The sequence below is a fragment of the Pleurodeles waltl genome, chromosome 9 (assembly GCF_031143425.1).
Source record: "Pleurodeles waltl isolate 20211129_DDA chromosome 9, aPleWal1.hap1.20221129, whole genome shotgun sequence".
Lineage (NCBI taxonomy): Eukaryota > Metazoa > Chordata > Amphibia > Caudata > Salamandridae > Pleurodeles > Pleurodeles waltl.
Window position 1 is genome coordinate 435,298,954 of NC_090448.1, and position 27,240 is coordinate 435,326,193.

At 41.2% G+C, this 27,240-nt stretch overlaps 1 protein-coding gene across 1 annotated transcript in view; it reads right to left on the reverse strand.

Annotated features, from left to right (window-relative positions):
- The window catches only part of LOC138259481 (cytochrome P450 2F5-like), a 228,646-nt gene that overhangs the window by 179,494 nt on the left and 21,912 nt on the right, over positions 1-27,240 (reverse strand). Inside the window, exon 3 of the mRNA XM_069207251.1 lies at positions 17,505-17,654. Within this exon, the coding sequence (XP_069063352.1) occupies positions 17,505-17,654 (150 nt within the window). The remainder of the gene's footprint in view (positions 1-17,504; positions 17,655-27,240) is intronic.

Consider the following 27,240-nt stretch of genomic DNA (forward strand, 5'->3'; position numbering starts at 1 on the left):
CACACAGGGGCACTTCAGTAAGTTTTTACTCCATATCCCCATCTTTGGGAAAACCACTCTCCTAATAATTTGATTGAAGAGTCTAAAATGGAAATAGGTCGGGCGCATTTAGAATTGCCTCTGTTTCCCTTTTTAAAAAAAGGAACAATTATACCTTCTGTCCACGAGGTTAAAATATATCCCTTTGTCACACTCAGTAAAACTTTGGTCAAAATGGGACACCATAGACCCATGTATGTCAAAAAGCATCTACTGGCACCCCATCGGGACCCAGTGCCTTCCCTTTCAAACATTTTCCCAGGGCAGATCTAAATTCCTCTAAGCTAATCATTTTCTGAAAGGGTGGCTTGATCTCAGTTATTCTACCATTTAATGAATGTAAAGCCGAGTGGTCTGGATTAAATATTGTACCAAAATGGAGGCGCAGTCCGCTGATGGAACGTGTGCAGTAATTTCAAGCATATCTGTATTTTTTAGAAATGGTTGGTTAATGGTTTTCCAAAATAGGGTACTATCTCTCAATGCTGCTGCTTGCTCAAGATTATCCCATGCCCTAGCTCTTAAATGTGCCTTCCTAGTCTCCAATGCCTGTTTATAGTTACAACGTTTGGTAATAACTTCTTCCCTATTTCTTGGTCTGCCTTGTAAGGCTCACTTAAGTTTCTGACTTGCTTGTAAACAATTACGATCAAACCAGCCCTGTTTTACCCCCTTCTTGTTACCAGATGTCAATTTTAGGCTCTCTGAAATGGCATTCCTAAATTGATTGAACGACACTAGGATCTCCAATGGACTTTGACTAAATTCTGTGCATATTAACATTTATTGTTTACTTCGAGTCACAATTTTTATCATCAGGTCTGTTTCATTTATACCAGTCCATTTTATGGCAATTCCATTTTCACTTTTTATTCCTATATTTGTAGCTATTCGTTCTCCTATATTATAGGGATTAGCTACTCAGGGTAAGTGGCAAAGGGTGGTGATCACTAAATATAGTTGGCAAACTCTTTAGTGGTTCAATCATAACAACATTATTCCTAGAAATTAATGTATGGTCAATAGTTGAAAAATGCCCTCCTCCCCTAAACTTTGGATGCTTCTCTTCCTTGGTCCCCTCTTGTTCCACCAGTTCCAGATCATATCTAAATATTATTTCATTCAATATAGTTCCATAATTATTATGTAAAAAATGATGTTGGGCATTTCCCCGGTCATCAGTAAATCCAAATGCCTTTTCTGTAATGATCTGGCATGCCCCGATGTTAAAATCTCCAGCCCATATTACAATATATGGGGATCTTAAATCATTTAGGAATAGATGTAAATCATCCTGGAGGGTTAATGCCACTACATTTGTTTGTATCATCAAATTTGTTATTATAATAGTTGATTAGTACAATTCCTATGGTACTATTTTCCCCTAGATATAAACACTGATAAAAAGGGGAGTCAAGTAAGGATTTCACCAATATAGATGGCACTAGTGTTGAGATCAATGTTGCTAATCCCCCTTTAACCTTCCCACTAGATGAGGGGGAAGCTGGTGTAATATATGGAGAGTATCCTTTGATAAAGAAGGATCCCATGTGCTATTTCTCTTGTAGGCAGATTATATGTGACAAACTTAATATGGTCTGCCATTCCTTATCTTCTAGTTTGGTTTTTATCCCAGCTATCCTCCATGAAATAGGGGTAATTGAGTCCCTACTGAGGGCCTCCAGTCAGTTTCAACATTACCATTACAGCTCAGGATATAGGATTTTGGCTCTATAGTGATGTTTAAAATGTCATCTAGGGCTTACACCCCTATTCTATTCATATCATATTGCTGTCAATCCAGATACACAATGTTGCTCAGGGGGATAAATTGATTAGAGCTTTCTAGGTTATCATACCTCTCCAGATTGCTGAGTACTTCCCTTGTATCCCCTGAGTGCCTTACACCTAGAATATTCAGTGTTCTCTAGAAATACCCTCAGGGGACAGCCATTATATCCCTTCTCATGTTTTGCAAATTCGATGTCTTTTCTCTAAATCTAACAATACTTTTCGCACAAAGCGGGGGACATGAAAATTAACCACTATACAATCTCCCTCTTCTTCCAAATATCCCACCCACCAAACACGTCTTGCATATAAGATTTCATGGAATAATACATCAGGTGTGCATATCTTCATCAAGATCCAATGTGATACTTTGTTACATAATTCTGGCCATGTCTCAACAATGTTTGATCCCAATTTGGGCACATTTTAAAATATAATTGTGTATTGGGTGGCATCTGATGGTAGATGTAAAATCTGCTTTGCAGATCTATCTCTATTCACACTCTGCCATTTATAATTGGCATCTGATTGCCTCCCTTGATTAGTAAAAGGTGCCTTTGATTGGGAGGATTCCCTCTGCGCTGGGTGATAGTTACCCATATCTCTTTTATAAGAGTCCACATTCCCTGTCATTGTAATATTCCTTGTAACTATATCCATTTGATTCTCGATCAAGGCGATATCGCAACCATGTATGGGATTTTTAGCCTTGATCATCGTGTTAACACTTTTTTCTATCTTGCTTACACGTTCTTTTATCTCCTTAATTTCCAGCAATACTTTGGACTCTATATTATCTAATTTGCTATGTAACTTTTTAAATAAAGTTTCCATACTTTTCAATAGGGGCCATCATAGCCTGTTGATGGGGCTAACGATTTTCCTCCATGTATTTCAGCCGTTATTTTCCCATCCTTAGGAAGCTGTAATAGTGGTATGGGATTAGATTTCGTTATCTGCCTGCTTGTCTGCTTCTTAGGTGGAGGAGAAGTTAGGTCATCTATACTATTCAGTGGTTCAATCCCCACTATTGTGTTTGTTGGTACTGATGGGCCTAAAGAAGACCTAGGAACCACACCAAAAGTACTTTCCTTTGGAGATTCTAGTTTGATAATTGAGTTGGCAGCTTCAGTACCCACTTCTATAATGGCCTCATGTAAAACACTTTTGGTTGCCACCAGACGTGCTTCGGCATTGGTAATTTCTTCATTGAGTTTCCCCATTGCGTCAGTAAGATAGTTAGTAATCATATAAGTGGTGCTAGAGGTTTTTGTGCTAATACTATTCCCAACTTGGATTTGCTTCCTTTTCCCCATTGTAAATGTGATCTATAATTGCTAAATAGGGTTATCTTTCCTAATCAAGGCAAGATTTATACAAATCCTCAGTCCTGCAGACCAACAGAGTGACGGGCACAGACGAGCCTGCTCTTTGCTCTTTCTTTGCCCGGGCACGTGCCCAGGTGCATCTGGCGGAGCGGGAGTGGAGCGACCTTTTCACAATGCCTCTGGGCGCAAAATAGCAGCTGGCAACTCTGGTGTCGCAAAGGAGTCTGGGGCTTGTGGTTTGGGCCCCCCAAGCAGCGTAGGGTTCATCTCGTGAAGCGGGAGTGGAGCGACCTTTTCGCATCACCTCCGGGCACAAAAGGATATCCGGTGGCTCTGGTCAGCAAAGGAGTATGGGGCTTGTGGTTTGGGCCCCCCAAGCAGCATAGAGTTAGTCCCCTCAAAGGTGTCATGAGAGCTGCATTTTGTGGGGTAATTAGCAGTGCATGGCATTTGTGTTTTTTTTTTAAAAATGTCCCCCAAAGTCATGACACCGTTGCGATTTCGCGGTAACATTTGTTTCTAAAAAGCTTTTTTACCCTGGGGGTTCCCTCTGGGGCCCCAGCACCAGAGCTAAAGGGGCAGGATGACTCTACTTTGCCCCTTGTATTTTTTTACACTTTTTTTGGGACTCAGCTTAAGCCAAGACCCAGGATGGCTGTCAACACTTCCTGGTTTGAAGTGTTGGAATTTTCCTGCAAAAGCTCATCATTGTTTGCAAAGTCTTCATGATCACAGATATAATAATTTGGATTTGCTTTCATATCTCAAAAACTACTAAACACATTTCCACCAAATAAGTGAAAATGTAATCTGCATACCGAAAGCTAGCTTTCTGCCAGATTTGGTGTAATTCCATCCAGTGGTTCGGGCTGTAGTCATGTCTAAAGGTCCTATGGGAATTAACATGGGAAACACAACTTTTTTTATCCCATTTTTCTCTGTCCAAAACTTTCTGTGTGCAACAAGAATCACCAGGGCACTTTTTTTGGAAGATTTTGTGAAGATTCGTCAAATGGTGTCGAAGATATAGGCAAGTAACAAAAAGCTTTTACACTAGGTAATATATATATTGTTAGAAATAGGGTCTCTAGTTGGCAGTCAGTTTGCACCCTCTCCAAGTAGGGACCCTCACTCAAGTGAGGGTAAGGGAGATTCACAGCTCAGATCATTCCTGCTCACCCCCTTTGAAGCTTGGCACAAGCAGTCAGGCTTCTCTCAGAGGGAATGTGTAAAGTGTTTGTACAAACACACATAGTAACATAGTGAAAAAATCACAAAAGGACTCCACAACAGTTTAGAAAATGATTTTCTAAAATGAAATCCCAATAAAAGCACTTAGAAATGTAATAGCTCAAACTGGGACTATCACAACGTCATTGATGGAGTCATTCCCAACAATCCAATGCCACTTGCGGGGATGGCGAAGCAGGTCAAGGAGTCGCATGGACCCCAGATACAATACCTTTGGTAAGGAGGAAAACAAACCAGTGCCGAAGCAGCATTGCCTCCTTACTGGTCAACAGGGGAGGTGATACAGTGTTGGAGTGAGGTGTCTGCCCCATACGATCTGGCGGGGTTGGTGAATCCGGTAGGTAAAGACATGGTAGGATGAACTTTCAGGGTTATGGTCACCCCACAGAGCCACAGGCGCTGCGGTGGAGTCAGGTGTTACGGACGTCGGTGATATAGCACTTGGGACTCACAATGTCGTTGGACTTCAATGGGGCTGCAGCAGCGTCGGGCCTGCAGCATTGCTTGGGGTCATCGCACTCCAGCGGGGACCATGGATTCAGGTTGCAGGCAGAGGTGCACAGTCATGCAGGACGCTGGTTCTGGAGTCATCCAGAGTCAGTGTGCTTGTTTTTTCTTGATTTGCAGACCAGCTTTCACTCCCAAGGGCACAGGAACTGGATTGGCACCCATTGGCAAGTCAGGGTCTTCTGCAGGCACACCCAGGTGCTGGCAGGGGAAGTCTCTGCTGTTCCTGAGACTTGTAAACAGGAGGAAAGCTCAGTCCAAGTCCTAGGATAAACTTCTCCAGCAGGATACACAGCAAAGTCCAGTCTTTGTCCTCTCTCAGGTAGAACCAGCAACTGCAGGCCAACCCAGCAAAGCACACAGAGCAAAGGGACAGTACTCCTCCTCAGAGCTCTTCAGCTCTTCTCCTTGGCAGAGGTTCCTCTTGATTCCAGAAGTGTTCAAAAGGTCGGGGGGATTTGGGTCCACTACTTATACTCATTTCTGCCTTTGAAGTAGACCGACTTCAAAGGAAAGTTTCTGTTGTACACAAGATCCTACCTTGCCCAGGCCTGGCTAAAGTCACACTCCAGGGGGTTTGGGACTGCATTGTTTGAGGATAGGCACAGCCCTTTCAGGTGCAGGTTTCAGCTCCTGCTTCACACTCTGGCCTAGGAAAACCCATAAGGATATGCAGGACGCACCTTAGCTCCACAGGCAGGCAGAGGCACAGAATGGTTAAGCAAGAAAATGCCCACTTTCTAAAAGTGTCATTTTCAAACATAAAATGTAAAAAGCAACTTTACAAAAATATGTATTTAAAAATTGTGAGTTCAGAAACCCCAAACTCCAGATCTCTATCCGCCCCATGGGGAAATTACACTTAAAAGATATTTAAAGTGCATACACTTGCCAGGTCAAGTTGGAAGTTTAAAACTGCAGACACATACACCGCAGTGGCAGGTCTAAAACATGTTTATAAGGCTGCTCATGTGGATGGCACAATCAGTACTGCAGGCCTACTAGTAGCATTTGATTTACAGGCCCAGGGCACCTCTAGGACACTTTACTAGGGACTTACTAGTAAATCAAAAATGCTTATAATGGAAAGGCCAATTACCAATACTTTTTAGATAGAGAGCACTTGCACTTTAGCTCTGATCAGCAGTGGTAAAGCGCCCAGAATACCAAAATGTCCAGCACACAGTAAACAAGGAAGCAGAGGCAAAAAGACAGAGAAAACTACGCTAGGGATGCAAGGTCTAACATATATATATATATATGTATATATATATATATATATATATACACACACACACACACACACACTCACAATGTATTACCTAGTGGCAGTCACCACTAGGTAGTGTAGTTATAGTTGGGACCTTGTTTTCATACACCAAGCGTTTCTTGTTTTCCCTATAACATTGGAGCAGCTTAACAAAACTTCCCGAAATGTTCAAAACCTATATTTTGGTCAGTTTAGCTGCTGTCTTGAAAGTTTTGGAGTGATCCATCAAGCGGGGTCAAGAAAAAGGGGGGGGGTCCCAAAATATTCATTTTTCCATAAGATCTTTAGACAGCCCAAACCGCTGAACTGTGTTGCACCAAATTTGGCAGGAAGCTAGATCCTGTTGCGCAGATCACACTTTTTGTGGTTTGGTGCCAATCCCTTCAGCAGTTTTTAAGTAATTTAAGGACACAAAAATATAGATATATAAGGACGCCGATCCTCTGCAGACCCAGACCTGAGGATCCAGGCCCGGATCCATGAATCCAGGGGGAAAGCAAGGCCCTGATTGGCTGGCTGCAACCTGACAAGAAAGTTGCAGTGGCCAATTTCTTTTGTTGCATCGGCTCGGGTGGGAAACTAGCAGTGAAAAAACACATTGGGGTCAGAATAAAGGTATCCTGACCCCAAAGGACACATAGAAGGCTCTCCTATGGACCCCTCATGGGCCAAAAATTCAGAAAAACGTTTTGCCCAATCTGCAGATCCACAAATCCATAGGCCAGGCCCTGGGGCCAACCCCTGCTGCGCACAGCAAGGGGTTGGGTTGTTATACAGGTTGGCTGCAGGGCTTGGCTCAAAGCCAGGCTTTTGGGCCAACCACCGATATGCACGGCTGAAGGCCATGGACTGTGCTGGGTTAGGTGATTATAGGAGTTAGCCAAAGGGCCTGGCTAAGGTCAGGCCCTGTGGCCAACGGTGGCCACGCAGGACCAGAGGCTGTGTGATGCTGGTTTGATTAACATATAGAAAGGAAAATTGCTTTACTTTAAAAAAAACGTAGACATCAATTGCAAAAAACAAAGCATGGAAGGATGTTATAGTTAGGTAACAGAATGTAAAAAAACATGGAAATTCACTTAAAAAAACAAAGGTTACGGGGACGCTATACTTAGGCTCAGTTTTTAAATGTACAAAACCATATAAATTCACCTGGTATAGTTAGAGTTATTTCAAGCAACTATAACCTGTGCCCTAGGGAAACTATAACGTATATATATATATATATATATATATATATATATATATATATATACACATAAACACATCTAAATATTACATGTTCATGTCAAACAACATTTTGTAATAAAAAAATTGTTCCTATGAAAAATTCAATAACCAATGAACAATTTAAAGGGCTGACACGTACAATATATTAAGAGCCCATTAACAATTCTAACTACTGGATACCCCAAACACATTCTTTCTTCCTATACTCTGTTGGTTTGTGTCAATGTACCTAAAGTGGGTCTTTGCAAACCAACATTTTGTACATTGTAGTAACAATGGTGATTCTACCAGTGTACAAACACCACTGCTGGTAAAGTGCGCAGAATAATACATAGACATATTGCAGTGTACACAGGATCCTAGGTGTTGTTTACCCAAGTATCCCAAAAACATTCACTGCTTCGAAAATTGTCTAATTCCAGCAGTTGAATGGATGTCAAAGAATTCCATGAAAGGTAGCACTGATAACAGAAAGAGTTTATGCTGGTAAGCAAAAACTCAAACTGACAATCAACTTCCTAATGATCAGCAGAAATACTTAAACGTCTGATTCTGACAAAACATGTCCAAAATCGGGAACTGTGGCTTGAGCAGTAATTTTCACTCATTCCACAAATCAACAGAATCTCATTACCTTGCTTTTATCTTAAGGCAACTCCATCTTGCAGCCCCAGCCTCTCTGTGCCATAAACAGCCCAGTGAACAAACAATAAAGAAGGTGGTAGGAACACAGACATGTGCTGTGAATTTCTAAAACTTAAAAACTGCTGTTTCTCTGCTTGTGGCTGTTTAATTAGAACTCTTGGTTTCTGTGTAATTTGTACTGTGAAAACTACTGTTCTTTCCACCTGTGAATCTTTAAATTTGTGTCCTAGTTCTCCCGGTACTGTGCTTAGGCCTGCAGGGGCACGCCTGTAGCCCACAACCCCCCTTCTTTTTTATTTTTAAAGTTAAAAAAGCAAAGTACGCCCTCTGAGGCTAGGCAGTGTGTGCTTAAAAGACTACTTCACCTGCTTTATGGTTTAAACTGTATTGTGAAAACTGCTGTTATTTCCAACCATGACTGTTGTTTCCACTGTGCTGTTCTTACGCCTTCTGGGGCAATCCCCCAGCCCATAAGCCCAGCCCCGTTTTTTGTTTTTTAAAGTTAAAATGGCAAAATACACTCTCAGAGGCTTTATAGTTTAAAATGTTTTGTAAAAACTGCTGTTTTTTTCAGCCCGTGAATCTTTGAATTTGTGTCCTAGTTTCCCCTGTACTGTGCTTAGGCCTGCAGGGGCAAGAACCGTCCCCACCCTCTTTTTTTATTTTAAAGGTTAAAAAGTCAAAGTACACCATTAAAGGCTAAGCAGTGTCTGTTTAAAAGACTGTTTCAGCTGCTTTATGGTTTAAACTGTGTTTGGAAAGTATATAGCACTTGTTTGTTGCTAGAAAAAAGTGATTTGTTTAAGTGCGTAAAAAGCAGCATATTAAGTAGCTTAGATTTGGGCCTTACCTGCAGGGTTAAAACCTGGACCTTCAAAGTGTGGATTGAGCCTGTCTGTCTCCAATGAGATCCTGGTCTTCAGGAGCAGCATTCCTGCCCCCGGGCCATCAGCCTGTGCTTAAGGTCACATGCCCCTTCTATAAGTTTCCTATTGATCGTTACATCTGTGCACTGATTGGTTTCTATATCTGGGAATCCTATTGGACTTAGAGCTTAGTGTTAGGGCTCTGATTGGCCTATAGGTTTGGGATTCTGATTGGTTCCTGAGGCTAGGTTTTCTATTGGACTTAGGGTTTGGGGTTGGGGTTCTGATTGGTTGCTAGGTCTAGGGCTGTGATTGGTTGTAAGGACCTGGTCTCCTATTGGTCTTATGGCTTAGGGCTAGGGTTCTGATTGGTTAGGGTTAGAACTAGGCTCCCCATTGGGCGAAGCTGTCACCTGATCACTAGGGCTATTTAAGATAAGGGCTCAGGGTGTCTCAGCCCAGGCGTCAAGGCTAAGGGCAGAGAGGACAAGAGTAGTTGCCTACTTGGGCCTGTTCCAGCCTAGGTCCAGAAATGCTTTCCTTTTTTCCATTCAGCAGCACCCACCTGAACACATTCACATCCACAAATGTATCAACACACCCACAGAAAATGCACCCCACTCATTTACTACAAACATACATTAACCATATTTCCCAATCTCAACAAACATCAAAAACCACCACTAACCACACTTATAACCCCTTCTTCCCCAACTACCACACAATGGCACCTTCAATCACCACAAATACCACTATGTAATCCACACATCACTAACACAACACAAAACCACAGTATACAAAACTATATCCCATCCAAACACACTCTCCCAGCCCAGACAAAGGATCTACTCTGCCACCAACTTATTCCTAACAGGCCCCTTTCTGTCACAACAAAACCTATACTCAGCCTTCCATAATTTCATCCACAAGCAGCCTCCTCCTCTTTTTACCAAAAAACACAACCACACAACCCTCACATTCCCCTCTACCACACATATTGTCCCTTCCAATAACCAAATCTAACACAAACAGTCTTAAATATTTTCCATCGCCTCTCACACACCCCATACACTCTTGTCCAAACAGATACCTCTGAGAAACAAATACATCATCTCCGCTCACTACTCCTCAAAATCATAATCTAACACGCACACCAGCACAACAAAATATCACACACACTATCTCATAATACTTTTAATCACAAACCAGAAGCAAACACCCACTTCCACCCTCCTGACTACACAAATAGTACGGCCTAAATCAACTCCACTGCCAAGCTCAGTGCAGCAACTCTGTTCTAACCACCTCTCATCCATTACAGCATGACCCACATGCTGCCCCACCACTACTAACTCATACACCTTCCACCCTAAACAGATCCAAACAAATTAAACTACATGCCACTCTTCACAACTTCTCATCTCCATGTCTACTACACAACAAGGCTACTCTACAAAAACAATACAACTCAACAACTCACTCTCAACCGCCATCTCCACCACCTACACATGTAGACCCATCAAAATGCCTTCTTAGCCTGCTGGACCAGGAACACTATTCCAAAAAGCTACGCTATTGCTATCCTCATACAGCTAATAGTGGCACTAACGGCACAACTGCTACAAGTCCACAACAGACTGCTCATTCTTCTGCAAAACAAAGTCACACTATCACCAAACACAATCTCTAAACTGCCTACTAATAAATGCTCAATCACTCTCTAAAAGAGGCATCACATCTACGACCTTCTCACTGACATACAGCCTGACTTACTCTTCATAACTGTATCATGGTTGGGAGATGACATGGCTTCAGTGTTATATGAAGCTGTTCCTCTAGGCTATCAAACTACCACACAAAATTGCATAGGCATAAGAGGAATTGGTCTAGCTGTTGTATTCAAGCAAACATTAAATATCACTAAAGCTGACAACGTCTTCATGCAAGGTCCTCTTCACCAGATGCAACTCTACACAATCTTCCTCCTGTAGCTTCCTACTCCCTTACAGACCTCCACCTAGCAATGCAACATTTCCAGACACACTTCTAAACACAACTTCAAACCTGATAACATTGCACTTTAACTTATGCATTCTTGGGGACCTAAACATGTGGTTTGACTTACTCAATATGCCCACTCCAAAAGCAATCATCAATGGCCTAGATGCACTGGACACACCCTAGGTGTCATTTTTGCAAATACATAACTAGTTACCTTTCAAGCCATTACACCAGTCACATGGTCAGACCAACATTTGCTTGCTTTCCAACATAAAACAACACAAAGCAACACACCTAAAATCACCTTACATGCAGCCACCTATTGACCATGGAACAAACTCAATTGTGAACACTTAGAAACACTGCTAAAATCCAATACAGATCTAGGCACAATATATTCTGTTAAAAAACTGCATGAGGGACAACAGGAAGCTTTGATATCCTACTACCACTAAAAACAACAAACATGACAAAAGGAAACATGCACGTTGGAGAAATACAGAGCTGAAAGCGATAAAACAGCAAATGATAAGGCTGTAATGCACCTGGCGCAAACCAAACACCAATCAAGACAAACTTCATCTACAGAAACTTAACTGATTCTACAAGTCAAAAATCTAAATAGCTAAAAAAAGATACCATTAAGACAGTATTCAAAATGCTAAATGTGCAAATAATGAATTCTATAAAGTTCTCACTGAATTTCACAAACCAAACTCCCTAGATAAACTGGAAACTCATTACACAACCAAAGCAGACATGTTGGGCTCCTATTTAAAACAAAGAAAACAACCTGCACTAACGCTTTTCCAAAGACACCTCCAAGAGTAGGCCAACCCAGCCTTTACATTCCTTCCAACAAATATCACACAATGAATTTATGGATCTGGCAAAAGCAAGCAGGCCTGCTGGCAGCCCTTCTGACCCATGTTCACCACATACCCCAAGGAAATTCTTCTAACTACCTCTGCTGCCACACCAGTAGGAAGAATCATCAACAATTCCTTATCTATAGGAATATGACCAGAAAACCTTTAAAAAATCATACATGCGCCCATTACTATGAAAACAATCCTGGACCCACTTAACCACGACAACTAGACATCAATTACAAATTGACCTTTCCTGGGCAAACTAATAGAAAGAGTAGAATTCCCACACACATTCTGAAGATAGTTCCATACTTTAAGACTTTCAAACAGGATTCCATCCAGGGGAAGGCACAGAATCTGCCCTCATTGCCATCTGGGATGATCTGAAGAACACAGCTGACCGGAATGGGTTTGCTGCGCTACTTCTCTTGGACCTCTCAGCTGCCTTTAACATAATTGACCATGACACTCTAATACAAATACTCTACAAAGCCAGCATAGAAGGGACTGCTCTCAACTGGATCACATCCTATCTTCAAAACAGAACAAATGTCATCCATATCCCCCCCTCTCATCCAAACCGTACTTCACAAAGCAGTGGTCCCTCAAGGCTCTATCATCTCACCAATGCTTTTCAACATCTACATGAAGTCATTACTGGCACTGATCAATGAATTTTACCTCACATGTTACAACAATGCAGATGACACACAAATACTCCTTTAACTGGAAATCCCCAAAGACATTGAAAACTCACAAATTTTCAGTTGTCTCAGAGCAGTTGATCAGTGGATGATATGGAGCCATTTCAAATTGAATGCTTCCAAAACTGAAATACTCACATGTGGTGATTAAAAAAATTATGACCCACTCGCCGCCTGGCCTGACGGTCCAGGAACACCACTTAAAGTATCTAGGGAAGTAAGAAACCTCAGAATTACCAAGGACTCCAAGCTATCAATGAATGCCCTGGGTGGCAAACTAGCAAGATCAAGCTTCATTACTAAAAAAACTGTGCGACTCATGTTCCCCCACCTTAGATTTACACATGAGGTTCAGGATACTATCTCCCTTGTTCTGTCTAAACTCGATTACGCCAATAGCCTCTACAATGGATCATCTTTAACACCTATGAAAAGACTACAATGGATTTAGAACTCTGCTGCCAGACTACTCTTACATGTAAAGCCACAAGCCCACATCGTCCCTGCCTTGAAGGCCCTACATTGGCTATTGGTTGCCAGAAGATCGACATTCAAGCTGCTTTGTACTACCTACAAATCGATACATGTAACAGGACCGCTCTTCCTCAGGAATAAAATCACCAAATTCATTCAACAAAGGAACCTCCACTCTAGATTGGCACCTCACCTCAAAATCCCACCGTACAAGAAAAAAACATAGGTGGCACATCCTTCTCACTACTCTCTCCAATGCACTACCCTACTTCTCACCTGATACATCTTTCAATTTATCCTCCTCTCTCTGACTCATCCCATTTATACTACTACGATCCCCAAAATAATACTTCCTAGACTATTCCCTCCCATACCCCTCCTTGCATCATCTCAAACCTCTATTACTATTCAGATTCCCCCAAAAAGACTTTCTAAACCCTTCCCTCCTCCTCCTCCACTTCTCCCTTACTCAACCCAAACCTTCTCCTACTGCTATTATCTCAAATGACACACTTTCTAAACCCTTTCATCTTCTATCTGTGATTCAACACTTATCCTTTTTGAGTTTTTGAGTTCCGGAGTAGCATGCTACTTGCCAGAAAATGCTTTGAAGTCTCATCAGGGGTAATACGCTCTATATAAATGCAAACCCTTCCCTCATCTATCCCTCCACCATCCTTTTTTCAAGTCAACTAACAGACTCACATGTCCACCGCTAATATTAATCTCATATTTCCCTATACTAATTCACCGCTAATCCTTCTTGGTTTCCGGAGCAGTGTGCTACTCGCTGAAAAGATCCTCAATGCCTCGTCAGGGGTAGTAAGCCCTATATAAAAGCAATTGCAATTACAATTGTAAGGCTCCTCAAGAAGATGATTAATTTCTTAAAACATTTCTGTTGCAAGTTTGTAGTTCAAGTAGAAATCTTGGCACAGCAGGATTACTGCAAAATTTCCAAACTTTCTGATGCATTTCCTTGTCCATATGCAACATGCAGGGCTAGGACTAATCTACAGACTACCAAAGCATGTACACATCTCACATCACTTAAATTCTCCCTCCTGGCTAATGGTTCCAACCAGGATGGTGACCAAAACCCTGTGTATTGCACACAGGGTATATAACAAAACAGCTTTGGCCCACAGTTTAGACAAGAAAAAATGGAGTTATGTCATTCTACTCGGTAACTTCGATCCTTGATGGAAAAAATTCTTGAAAATGTCAGCATTAAGAATTCACAGCTGGGAAGTCGACAACCATTTTCAAATCTGGCACCTAAAATATAGAATTCCCATTTGACATCCTTACGAACGATTGAAGACCATATATCATTTCAGAAAGCACCCAAGAGTCACTTCTCACACTGTATCAAATCAATTAAACTTTTTGTTGGACCTTCCGTCAATCCTCTAGCTCCAGAACTCCCTCCTGGGTTGCAGCTTGGGCTCTATAAGTGACATATCATCATCATCCTCATCATCATGAGCCGAAATTGGAGTAGCCATGTTAAGTATGTTTTTCGATATTAGTGCCTCTAGGTTATTTTATGTTTTTTCTGGGCTATTAAACCATGGATTGCTATTCTTTTAGATAAAGTGATCAACTAGAGAGATTTTTCGGGCAACGATATATACATTTAATGATCTAATATTGTGGCCAAAAAGAAGAACTTGTTTCTGGGAAAAGTAAATCACTGCTATGATGAAGAAAGTGTTTGGGTTAATTGACCTCCAAGTATTTCTCACTTGAATAATGTGTGCTTTACGATTTGGATCGCTATGAATGTGAGCATGTCTCATCAAGCAGGGTCACGCCAGCAGTTAGTATGTTTTATTATTGCAAGAAAGTTTGACATACTTTTTTACTGTTGGCTTAAGTCTGATAGATGTGTGCTGGCATACTTGGATGCTGCTGGCTGAAATTTTAAGGATTTCAGAAAATGGTCACTCTTTTTTAAGGTTGTCATCCATTCTGTTGTAATTTTTGTGTGCGTTCTGGGAATGTTGTTGTGGGATTAACAGCTGGAATGGATCAAGCGATCCCAGGGGTCTATTATATTTGTGGATTTAATGCTTATTACTGTCTTCCAAAGGGATGGTATGGGACATGTTACTTGGGGATAGATTTCCCAAAGATCTATCAGCTAGATGATTTAAAGAAATTCCCAAAAGTGACTGAATTACTTCGTGCTAGACGAAAGAGAGAAACTGCTGCTGGTGTAGTAGGAGACATATTTGGAGCGATAATTCCTTCAGTGGGGATTGTCTTAAACTCCATAAAGATTCAAAAGTTGTCTACTATTGTGGATAACATGTTGACCAATTTCACAGGGGCTATACTCCTGATGGATACTGAACTGGCTGCAGAGAGGGCTATGACTCTTCAAAACAGGCTTGCTTTAGACATTCTTTAGCGAAGAGTGGCGGAGTCTGTAAGATGCTTAATGAGCGCCACTGTTGTGCTTACATACCTGACAATAGTAATGAGATTAGAAGTATGCTTACTAACCTAACAAGAGATAGTGCAGATTTGAAGGAACTGAAAGAACCAGGAGTTTGGGAAAAGGTTGGACAGGGATTTGCACATGTGGGAAGTTGGTTTAGTAGTCTTTGGCATGTTATACTGGGAAAATTAATACAAGGAATAGTAATTGTTCTGGCTTCTTTATTTGGACTATGGTTATTGAGCAAAATTAGCAAAAGAATTAAAGCCAAATTGTCAAAACATAAAGCGAGGAGGGAAGAAAAGAAAAGGGAGAAAATATTTAGAGCAAAATATGAAAAGGTAAAACGAAAGGAAGAAATTGAAATGACGGAGATAAAGAAGTGACAAGGTTGTTAAGGAAAGAATTTGTGTGATGACAAGAGTCATCAGATGAGGGATTGTTGGAGTGTAGCTTTTATGATCAATAATTAACATGAACTGCTTGCAAAATAATGTGTGATGAAGCTGCATAGAAAATACATTAATATGTTTCAAATGTACGGTTTTGAAATGTGCCCACAGGGAGTGGCCACCAATGTACGCGATGATTAATAAAATTGACTAATATTGAATTATTGATATATGTTTTTTTATTAGCCTTAAGAGTTATATTTGAGGATTTGCAAATTTAAATGTTAGGCCTTAGTAAGCAAGAGTCCGGGCCTAGCAGCATTGGTCTCATATTAAATGTGTTTTTCTAACGTGCAAAGTGCTGCCTCCCTGAAGGACACAAAGCTGTACTTTTCCAAAAGTTAGAGATGTGTGGAACCGTAGTAAATTCTTTCACATGGGACCCGACTTGCTCAAGGAGACATTCTTGTTGACTGCAGTGAAGACGTAAATCACAGGAGCCAATGAACTGCATGAGAACTGTCCTAGGTAGATAATTCTAGTAAGGTGACTACTAAATCATTAGATGGAGAGAATGGTGCGCTGGATGCTGACCAATGGGAAATTAGAGACTTGTCTAACAAAATTCAATTTAACGGCGTGTCACAAGAGGAAAATGAGCCATTATCGGACTTCTGCCCCTGCCCTTACATGTTATTTTGAGAGGCGTTTGTCTTCTATTCCTAAACCATCCTCGTCTTGTCCCTTTTGCATGATACTTACTTCTCCTCCCTATGAGGGAAGAACTTTACCCTGAATGCTGAGACTCGCTGTTCTATCCTGGCTGATGACGAATTGACTACTGTCCTGAGGACGAAGACTGATTCTGTATGCTGACCCATTACGGAGGATAACTATATGATGAAGAAATTGTAATTGTCTGTTTGCCTTTCCTTTCTAGTTACCAACTGCTCTTTCAACGGATTCCATAGTTTAGATGTTTTCCAAATTTGTGTTACAAAATTGTTGCATGAAGCCCAACATGCTGATGCTAATTAGAGATTAGTTAAGGAGTCCCTGACATTAGGTGCAAATAGAGAAATGAAAGGACCTTTGCTTTGTTGAATAAAGTGCTAATGATACTCTACTAAAGTTAATTCATGTTGACGCCGTGTTTTGTTCTGATGTTCATAATCTTTGCGTTGCTCAAATCTTATTTGAGTTGTCACATTATAACGCTGTTGATGTGTTTTCTGTTATTAAGACTAATAAATTTGCTAGTAGATTGTAACCAATAGGGAATAAATATTATAAATACTACTAAATTTGTGTGGTTATTCATGGCTGAAAGGTCATGTTGTGACTAAAGCTTCATTAATGCATTTAGCTAAATTGTTTTGCTTTGTTATGGTGAATATTGATGAGGTTATTGACTTAGTGATTCATGTGCTGATTAGTTATCTCGTCTTAGGGTGTCTCCAATCAGGGTCAAAAGATTAATTGGCCTAAAACGAGTCCCAGAGTAAGTAAATTACCTAGGTCGGGACACGTTATCACTACCAAATGACTTCCCACTAGTAATTATCAAGCAATAACACAAATCTCATACTGAGACACTGCTAAAACATTATGATTGCAGCATCACAGGCTCTCTCTATCCAAAATAAGAAAAAAACAACACATTTTATTTCATGATTCCTGATACAAACTTTTTGTGTGTCTAAATTCTTTGGCCAGATATTGAGCCTCTTCAAGAATACGCTCTTCAATACTCTTCTTGCCCATCCCGAAGTTTCTCAAAGTTAACAAAGTGAATCGCCGAAGAATTTTCAATTTTTCTCCATTACTGAAAACAATCCCTAAGAATGGAAGAAAGAGAGGTAAAAGTTAAAATGAAACTAAAGATCAGTTAAAAACAATACAAATAATTTAGGATTAATTTATGTTGTATAGTATCTTTCGGTCAAGCCACAATTCTCCTCATGTTCAAAACTATTTGAGGTCTATCTGGACTTTCTGAGGTAAAGTATTAGAGTAAATTGAAAAAAAAACATAAGGAGGAGCACTTCACGCACTCTAAACGGGGTCATGGTTTAGGCACCACAAAGCAATCTGGACATTCCGTAAACAAAACTTATGGAAGTCTTTATAGAGTACCAGCTATAAAAAGATATTGTAGGCTCACTGCAAGAGTTATGTTTAGAACTCCAAGTGAAACTAAGGGCTTGATTTAAAGTCCAGTAACAGTGAACTCTGTCACAAATGCGACAGAGTACTCGGTCTTCAAACTCCCAGTCTACCTTCCTTTAGAGATGGACGTGTGTTATGTTTTCTGTCAACAAAGCTCCTTTTGGCTCCGTTAACAGAAAACTCCCTCAGAAATTCCAGTGGAGTAAGGGGCCTTTGGAGGAATGGCAGTACACCATCTGCATTGCTCACGATGGACTCTTTAATAGGTTTTTCCTGACGATTACTGCCAGAAACAACTGGTGTGATGGACAGAAAATTAAATTATGACCCCCCCACAACCTGGGAGAACTCTCTAAGGGTGTGGTGATCAAGGGTATTTTTTTGTAAACTAACTCCCACTTTGAGACAAAAACTTTGAAGAAGTGTATGACCCTCTGTCAAAACTGACATCAGCCGTCCACCAAATATTATGTACTTTGAAAGGAATTGCTGTGACTAAAATTGACACACAGTAGTCCGTCAAGCTGGTGAGCATAATGTCCATAACCACCCTGAAGAATGGAAGATTCTTTTGGAGAAAGTCTAATATAAATAGGTAAGGAGTTCCAGAGTTTGGTGGCAAGATATGCAAAAGAACAGCTACCTTGCCTTGTTTCTCTAAATCTTGGAATCATAGCCAGATTCTCATTAACAGACTTTATTGCTCTGGTTGGGGTGTAGGTCTTGACCATTTGGCATTAAAACAGACAGCATGTGCTGATTAAAGCTCAAAATGTCAGGCATGGAGTTATAAAAATATATGTGTTTTTGAATGGGAAGCAAACGCAAGTCTACAAGTTGGGAAGATACTGATATATGTTTAGCTACCAGCAGGAGTGGTTCGGCTGCAGCATTTTAAGTAATTTGCAGTCTCTACATAATGACTTGAGTGACTCACAGGTAAATGATGTTAGCTTAGTCCAAGTGAGATGTCACCAGTGCCTGAATGATCATGTTATGAGTACTCTGCCGGAGGGTCCTTAAGATATTCCTTAACATGCACAGGGGGCCAAAATAACTGGTGAGCACCTTTCTGGCTTGAGGTTCAAAGGATAAGTTGGTGTCCAACCAGATACCAAGGTTTTTAACAATCGGCTTTGGCTGAGCGCCAAGACATTCAGGAGAACAGTAAGTTGTCCAGCTTTGTATGTTGTTTCTGATTATCCTGACCTCAGTTTTTTCTCCATTGAGTTTGTGTTATCAATCCCTCATCCACATGGCCAAATCTGAAAGGCTGTGTTTTAAGTGGCCAGCAATGTTTGTATGGTCATTAGAAAGGGAGATGGCTAGTTATGAATAATCGGCATAGGATACCAATGCAAAGCTTTGTCTTTGCAACAGATCTGCTAGTGGTCATACAAATATGATGAAAAAGGGAGGACATAACGAAGACCCCTGGTCTGGTACACAGTGATGTAATAGGACTTTTTGAAACACCTAAAAGCTTCACTCGTTGGAATAGGAGGCTATCCAATCCCAGGAATTGCCTGTTACTATCACTTCTTGAAATCTAGTGAGAACTTCATGAGAGACCATGTTAAAAGCAGCACTTAAGTCTTATGTGTGTCAGCTTCCTTGACATAGGGATGCACTTAATGCTTCGGCCACTGCAGAAGATGAAGGTTTCCTTTGTAGAGTGAGTCTCCCTTGATTTTTGAAGCATTAAATGCTACCCAGGCTCTTTTTATCTTATTATGATAGATCTGAACAGCTTCTCAGTAAAGATGCTTGCTACTCAGGTCATACGTTTTTCTCCAGCTTCTTCAAAATAACCTTATGTTGTTTTTTTAAGTTTGAGAAGGTGTAGGTCAAGCTCTAGTGAGTGACGTTTAGGGATCCTGGTTGGCAAAGTGCATAGGGGTGCCTAGAGCCAGAGTCAAACTACAACACTGTCTTGTCTAGTACTGATGAGATTAAAAAGCAAGTGAAACATTATGTTTTTGCATGGTTAGAAGAATCGATAAGAACTTTGGAACAGATAGCTAATTCCAAACATGCTCATTTTGTTCCCTGTATCTACCACATCAGACAGACATGTTAGGGCTTGCTAGCATGGACGCTCATGCCAAATCCTGCATCTAGACATACCAATGATGATAAAGACGCAGTCCGTATCATCTAGTCTAGTTGTCTGGACATTCAGTGTAGTGGTTCATAGTTTTGAAACACAACAGTCAGTCACCAGTGATTTGTGTGATCATGTGCACTTATTGCATTCCCTTGCTTCCTTCTTAAATCAAATGCAATGGACCTCCACAATAGACTTTTTTGTTGTCGTCAACCATAGAATAATCAATGGAGTGATTTATTGACTTTAGTTTTGCTACATTTTTCACAAGCCTTTAGAAAAACATCATGATGTATAGATTGCAAGTCAAGAGAAAGTAATCACAATGTGAGTGTGTGTTCCATGTGCAAGAGTGTGTGTGTACAAAGTTGCTACAAATGTATTTTGAAGTGACTTCTGTAGTGAATTAAAAACTAAAAACACAGGAATAGTTAAGATGTGTGTGCATGCGTTCAGAGAATGAGCCCATTTTCTAAAATTATAGGGCCAGATGTAGCAAAGGTTTTTACCCATTCTGTGTCTATGGGAAAAAGTGTTCGTACATATGGCCCATAATTCCTGACATATGTGTCATCTTTCAAATATGGCTACTGCCTGCTGTCTAGAACCTCAGGCAGACATTGGCGATGGGCAAAAAATAAAATCCTGCAAAACAAATCCTCTTCTTTTAATGGACCCGCCAGCATGAAAAGTCTCAAAAAATCACTCTCAACTGGGAGAATGAGTTCACACTCCCCATCACCTTTGAAGATATTATTATCTGAACAGTTACCCAGAAAAATGTATGATTCTAGTACTGGGAGTTCTCCGTTTTTTTACTTCTGTCTAATTTCCCACAATGAAAGCTTTGTTGTCCTTTTCCACTGTACTGGGGAATCGTTCAGAGGTCCCGATCCAACGGTGTTTTCACTCTAGGCGTTGAGCACCCATTGGTGCTCATAAAAAGAGACCGTGGTGTGCATTTAGTTTTGTTTGTGTGGCTGGGAGCTCCTGGCGCAGGTATATTAATAAAATTATTAATGAGTGTTGATGTATTCTGAATAATACGTTTGTGTAGAAAATAAAATAACGTAGAAAAATAATGCATGCATTTGACAATGTGATTACGAAGAATGGCCACCAATGTTAACGAAATGTACTAATCAATGATTTAATAAATTGAAATATTGAGCATTTGGTAGATTAATGTAGTAATATTTCATATTAAGGGTTAAGCAGTGAGCTTCAGCTTTATTAATTGTAGGCCTTAACTTAGCGAGTGTTTTGGCCTACTTGTCAGGCCTCATGTAAAAGCTGTATTTCTTAACGTTTAATAAATGGCTGTCCTAGAGGGTTAAACTGTGATTTTCCATTTTACATTATGTGTTCGTAGAACCGACTGACAGAAGATGATGTTCCTAATAATGTAACATTTTGTGTGTAATGTGTGTGAGACTGACTTTCTCAGGAGAAGAACAATAGAGATACTGACTAGAGTGGAAGCTGCAACAATATTGTTACCGGACAAGCCGGATGATGAGGACATTGCAAGACAAACCAATCAAAGACATGTGAACGGAGTAATAGTAGAATTCATAGATTTGGAGTTTTGGGCCCATATTTATACTTTTTAGCGCTGCATTTGGTAGTTTTTTGATGCAAAATCGGCGCAAACTTACAAAATACAATTGTATTTTGTAAGTTTTCGCCGATTTTGCGTTAAAAAACAACACAAATGTGGCGCTAGAAAAGTATAAATATGGGCCTTAGTTTTATTGGACAAAGTGTGAACATGCGATTAACTGACCAATAGGGATATGGGAAGTAATTTTAGTAGTTTTGACTAAACAGGACTATATTGGGAGGAAAGCAGCATTATTAGCCAGACATTCTGCGCTTACATTTTGCCGTTGCCGGTTGCCCATTTTCTTGGTGGCCGAACGGTCAATATTCCTTATGCGTCTTGACAGGATATGTGCTTAACTTTAATGCTTAGAGACTTTGGCCCTCATTACAACTCTGGGGGACAGTGTTAATTTGGGGAAGGTACTTCGGTCTCCAGCCAGTAAGCTGTCACAATCCTACCCTCGGGATTATGACCCGCCTACTGCCATGGTTTTCGTGGCAAGCGTACTGCTACGGAAACCATGGCGGTAGGCACTATTAGTGCCAGGGAATTCTTTCCCTGGCACTGTTAGGGGTCTCCCCCTCATCCCTCCCTCTCCCAGAGTCCTCCTCCGTCTTCCCCTTCCCTCTCCTGCCCCCCTGCACATTTACACACCCACATGCGCACATATACACAATCATATACACATGCATGCCCACATCCACCCACACATGCACACATACATACCCACACACTGCAACACACACCAACCTACATTGTCACACACACGCATTCACAACACACAACATAGACGTACACTCACATTCAGTTATTCACGCACACATTCAAAGTGACTCACACTTGCATGCACCCATACAAAAACAGACACACACCCCCACACACACAACACCCCCACACACGCACACACCACCCCCTTTCTCCTGTCGGAGAACCTGACTTACCTGCTTGCAGGGGATCCTCCGGCAGGAGACGGGGCGCGGCGCTGCTGCCAGCAGCAGCGTCCGCCAGCAAAACACTGCAAGGCGGTATCATGGCTCATGATACAGTCGGCTGTGTTTTGCTGGGGTGGCGCTGCTGCTGGCTGCAACACCACCTTTCTGCCATCCACCGCCATGACCGTTGACGGTATTTTGGCAGCCTTCTGGCAGAATTCTGTCTACGGTCATAGTGCGGGTGGGCGGCTGGTAGCCACGGTGACGGTATGTTGGCAGCCGTCGCCGTGGTGGTAGGGGGCAGTTACCGCCAAAGTTATGATGAGAGCTTTTGTGTTCTCTGATCTTTGATGCTGAATCCTCATGCCTTGCTGATCGACTGATGTCCTGAGGATGAAGACTGACTCTGCTTGCTGATCCATCCTGAGGATAGGTATTATGATCCACACTGTTGATTGATATACATTTGCTTTTCCTTTCTAGGTGCCAACTGCATTGTTTTGATAGAGCCATAGATAGATGTTTTTCCAAATTTGTGTTACCAAATGCTTTTGCATGAAGCCCAACATGCTGATGCTAATCTGATGTTAGTTAAGGGACCTCACTAATGAAATCATGATAACAGGGATTATTGCTTGATTAATTTCTCTCCTAAACTTTAAGTATGTAATTTCATTGACGCTGTTGACTTTGTTATTGATTTGCACCGTAACCTTAGAATGTGTTGCAGTTCAAGCTTTGATTAGATTGCGTTTCTTTCGCTGCTTTGGACAGCCAGTATTGTTTCTGTATGTGTTTCATTTGATTTTGAGATTAATCTACATGACCTTAGCGTTGTTAATATAGGGAAATAAATGTTCTAACTTTTACTAAAAGGTGTGGTTATTCATGATTGAAAAGCCATGGTTCGTGACAATTACTGACTCCATTGATTATTGATGTTATTGATTGATGTTGATTATTGATTATTGTGTATTGGTTATTTATTATACTGGAGTTATCGTAAGAACATCTTAATTAATTGCGAGTCAAAAGGTTCATCGACCTATTCGCGTCCCCTTGTAAGTTTACATATTAAGGTCAGACGCGCTAACAGAGCGCTTCTCAGCTCTGTATGGGGCTGACTTTCATTTACCACTGGTTGAATCTCGCGTGGTGGCTCTCGCTATTCTTTTGATTGCTGAGTATTTCCCCTTTCTGTGGTCAAATGGATTAATTAGTGGAAATTAGAAATGTACAAATTTGTGCTGTTTACTAGTGTGACTGGTATTTGTATCTGGGTCAATCTGGGATTTAAATATTTGGGCTCATTAATGGCATTGAGTGCGGCTTTCCCCGAAAACCTTGTGTAATGTCAAATTTCAAGACTACGCTCAAGAAGTGGGCATCTTACTTTTACCCTTGACTGGACACGTTTCAATAATTTATATGAGTTTACTTCTCAACCTACTGTGTATTTTTAACATAGTGTTCTTTCAAATGCTGTGTTCCCCGCGTCACAAATTCAACAAAGCCCTATGTTTAGTGGTTTTGCTGAATAAGAAGACCATCATTAACTTGTAGGTTATGCAGACAAATAATAAAAGAGGCCGACAAGCTGTCCAAATTGCGTTCTTATAACTGGGCTATACAACTGCAGCACACAGGTGGGAGGTCCTGTTTGTATATGTCCCTAATGGAATGTTCTGAAGGTGTACGTGTCAGCAGATTATTATTCGACGTCTACCTTGGGTGTCGAATCATATGTTTTCCCCTAACCTACAACATCTGTGCATAAAGCGTGGCATAGTGTCAGTTGGGTATATGTTGCAAATACCTGCGCCCCCTTGAACGTTTTACAATGCCTACTGTGTGAGTGGAATAGATGGTCGCTATTTTTTTAAGGCATATATGGTGATACAAATCAATGATCTCTCTGCATTTTTGTATCTTATATTTTAAAGGCAAAATTAGTTTTTTATAACTGAGAAGTTTTGGCGCCTTTGTCACAGCCACTTACATTTGACATAATGTGAAGTATGTTCACTAACTTGCTCAATTTAATGGCTTCCGTTCTCTGTGTGTTTTTTAAGTAAACCGCCACATAATACGTTATAATACGTTTTTGAACACAATAAAGCAGCTTTTGAATAGCTGGATGCACTCTATTTCTCTGTGCTGGCAGGGCCAGATTGGGGAACCAAAGAAGCCTGGCAAAAATGCTCTTCGTTCATCTCCTGCATTCTCTCTCTTTCCATCCACTCATTCTCTATTAACCGTTCCTTTTCATTCTCTTTCCACTCTCTCATCTCTTTCTTTCTACCTTCCTCTTTCCTCTCTCTATCTCTCTCTTGAAACCTAGTGGCGGCCGCCGCAAATGGCAAGGGTGGGAGAACGATGGGGGAGAACAAGAAGAAAAAAATATAGACAATAAAAATCTAACATTTCCCGCCAACTCCTGCTGCCTCACTTGTCGCTTCTCTTCTTGTGGTGTCCCAACTTTCACTGGGCCACAGGCCCAGGCTCCCCAACAATCCTGGTGATGCTTTAATGCTAAACATAGCATGAAAGCAGTGCCAGGATTGGTCTGAGTGGCTTACACTGCCGCTCAGACACAACCCTGGGGCCTGTGCAGTTTCTCCAGCCCAGCTGTTCAACACAGCAAGGCTGGAGAAACCTGAGTGTGCATGTGTGTTTGGCCGGCCTAAGTTGGCCGGCCATATAAACATGCGCACTTAGGTGCACTCCACTCTCCATCCCGAGGCCCAGCCCCGCCTCTCCCTTCACTGCTGGCTGAGCCAGCAGATAACAAATAAAACAATAGGGTAACTATTGAGTTATTTTTCATCTCCAGCAGATGAAAAATTTAACAATAGGGTAACTATCGATTTCTTTTTCATCTCCAGCTCTTGGCCTGGTGGGCAAAGCTCCTCGTCCATTTGGGAGGAGCCGCCCCTCTTGAAACCTCCCTATGTCTGTTGCAATTACCATTGGGGACCTGGGGAAAGTGAGGGATGCACCAGGAGCATCCCATTCCCCAAAATCCAGCATCTGGGGCCTCCACCCCACTGGGCAAACGCTTTGTTGAACAGAAAGGCCAGTCTGGCCTCTGTACAGGGCAAAGCAATCGTGAATTTCATATCTTTGCTTTTTAGTGTGCATGGAGATAAATACTGATGAGACAGGATACTATGGGCCATATTTACAAGGTCCTAACGCCTTTTAACACCACACTAACATCATTCGTTTCACGCTAATGTGACGTTAAGTAGGCCATTCTCCTTCACCATATATACATAGTGGCACAATGCTTGCATTGCGCCACTTTGTGCCATATTATGCCAGCGACATTCATATTGTACGCAAAGTGGGTGTCCCCCCACAAGGAGGCCCGTAAAAATGGCTCAGTGAAATTTACAACATTTCACTGCGCCATTTTTAGCGTAAAAGCAGGTGTTAAAATGACGCACCCATTACTTTCAATGGGCTTCCCTTTACTTTGAATGGATAGTGCCACAATCTATGGTGCTAATCCTGCAAAGTACCACAACAGCATTATACATTTTGACGCTATTTTCCTAGCATGCGCCATGGTGTGACATATTGCAAATATGAAGCACACATGGTGTTATTAGTGGGGGCGCAAGAAAAGTGGCGCATCACAGCTGATGCGCCACTTTCTTGTAAATCTGGCCCTATGTGTGTGGGCTGTGCCACACCAGTTAACTCTTAATATCTATTTTGATCCTGTTGTATTATGTTTAATACAGAGAGGGAATGGCAATACGGATTGTAATCTAAATGTTTGTCATCCCTCTATTTCAAATTCATCCAGGTATTGTACTGTAATGAAACACTGAATAAATTCAGTTTAAATATTTACAAAGAGCATATGGTACATGTAATAAGCTACACAAAAAATAGCTGTTATGTTTATTCTCTCACCAGAACATTTATTAATTTGGAAGGGGTATTTGGGTGCTTCCTCAGAAGTCCCAGGGCAGACAGGTGTACAGAGTTCTGGGAGACACCCAGCAACTCCCATGGGGAAGGTGCGTTGGGTAGTTCTCTGTGCCAAATGCACAAGTCTTTGAATCTACCTGCCAGCCTTTTAAGTCAATGAAACTCAGGATAACAATACAAGACAGAACAACAGGAAACAGAACAAGGAACACTAAAATAGAACCTCGGCTCAGGCAAAGCACGGCTTGAATCAAGGTCATAAAGAGGACTGAAATTCTGAGGACAAGGCTAGGAAAGCTCTGGACTCAAACACAGTATAACGGAATACGTAGAAAAACAGAAATACAAAATACAAGGCAGGGAGTCTACATATAACAGGGCAGATCAAGAAGAGTGCAGACAGGAGACTGTAACAAAGCTTCAGGAAAACAAGGAACAGAAACAGGAGACTATGAACTATAGCTAACACTGGAACACAGATGCAGGAAAACAAGGAACAGAAAAAGGAGACTATGAACTATGGCTAACACAGAACAGTAAAGCAGGAAAACTATAAACAGATACTACAAATAGCTAAAAACAGGACAATGGGTTCAGAGAAAAAGAGAAACCGAATCAAAGGACAAGCCTGTAGTAACAGCAGCAGGAACATAGAGCACAAGAAAATG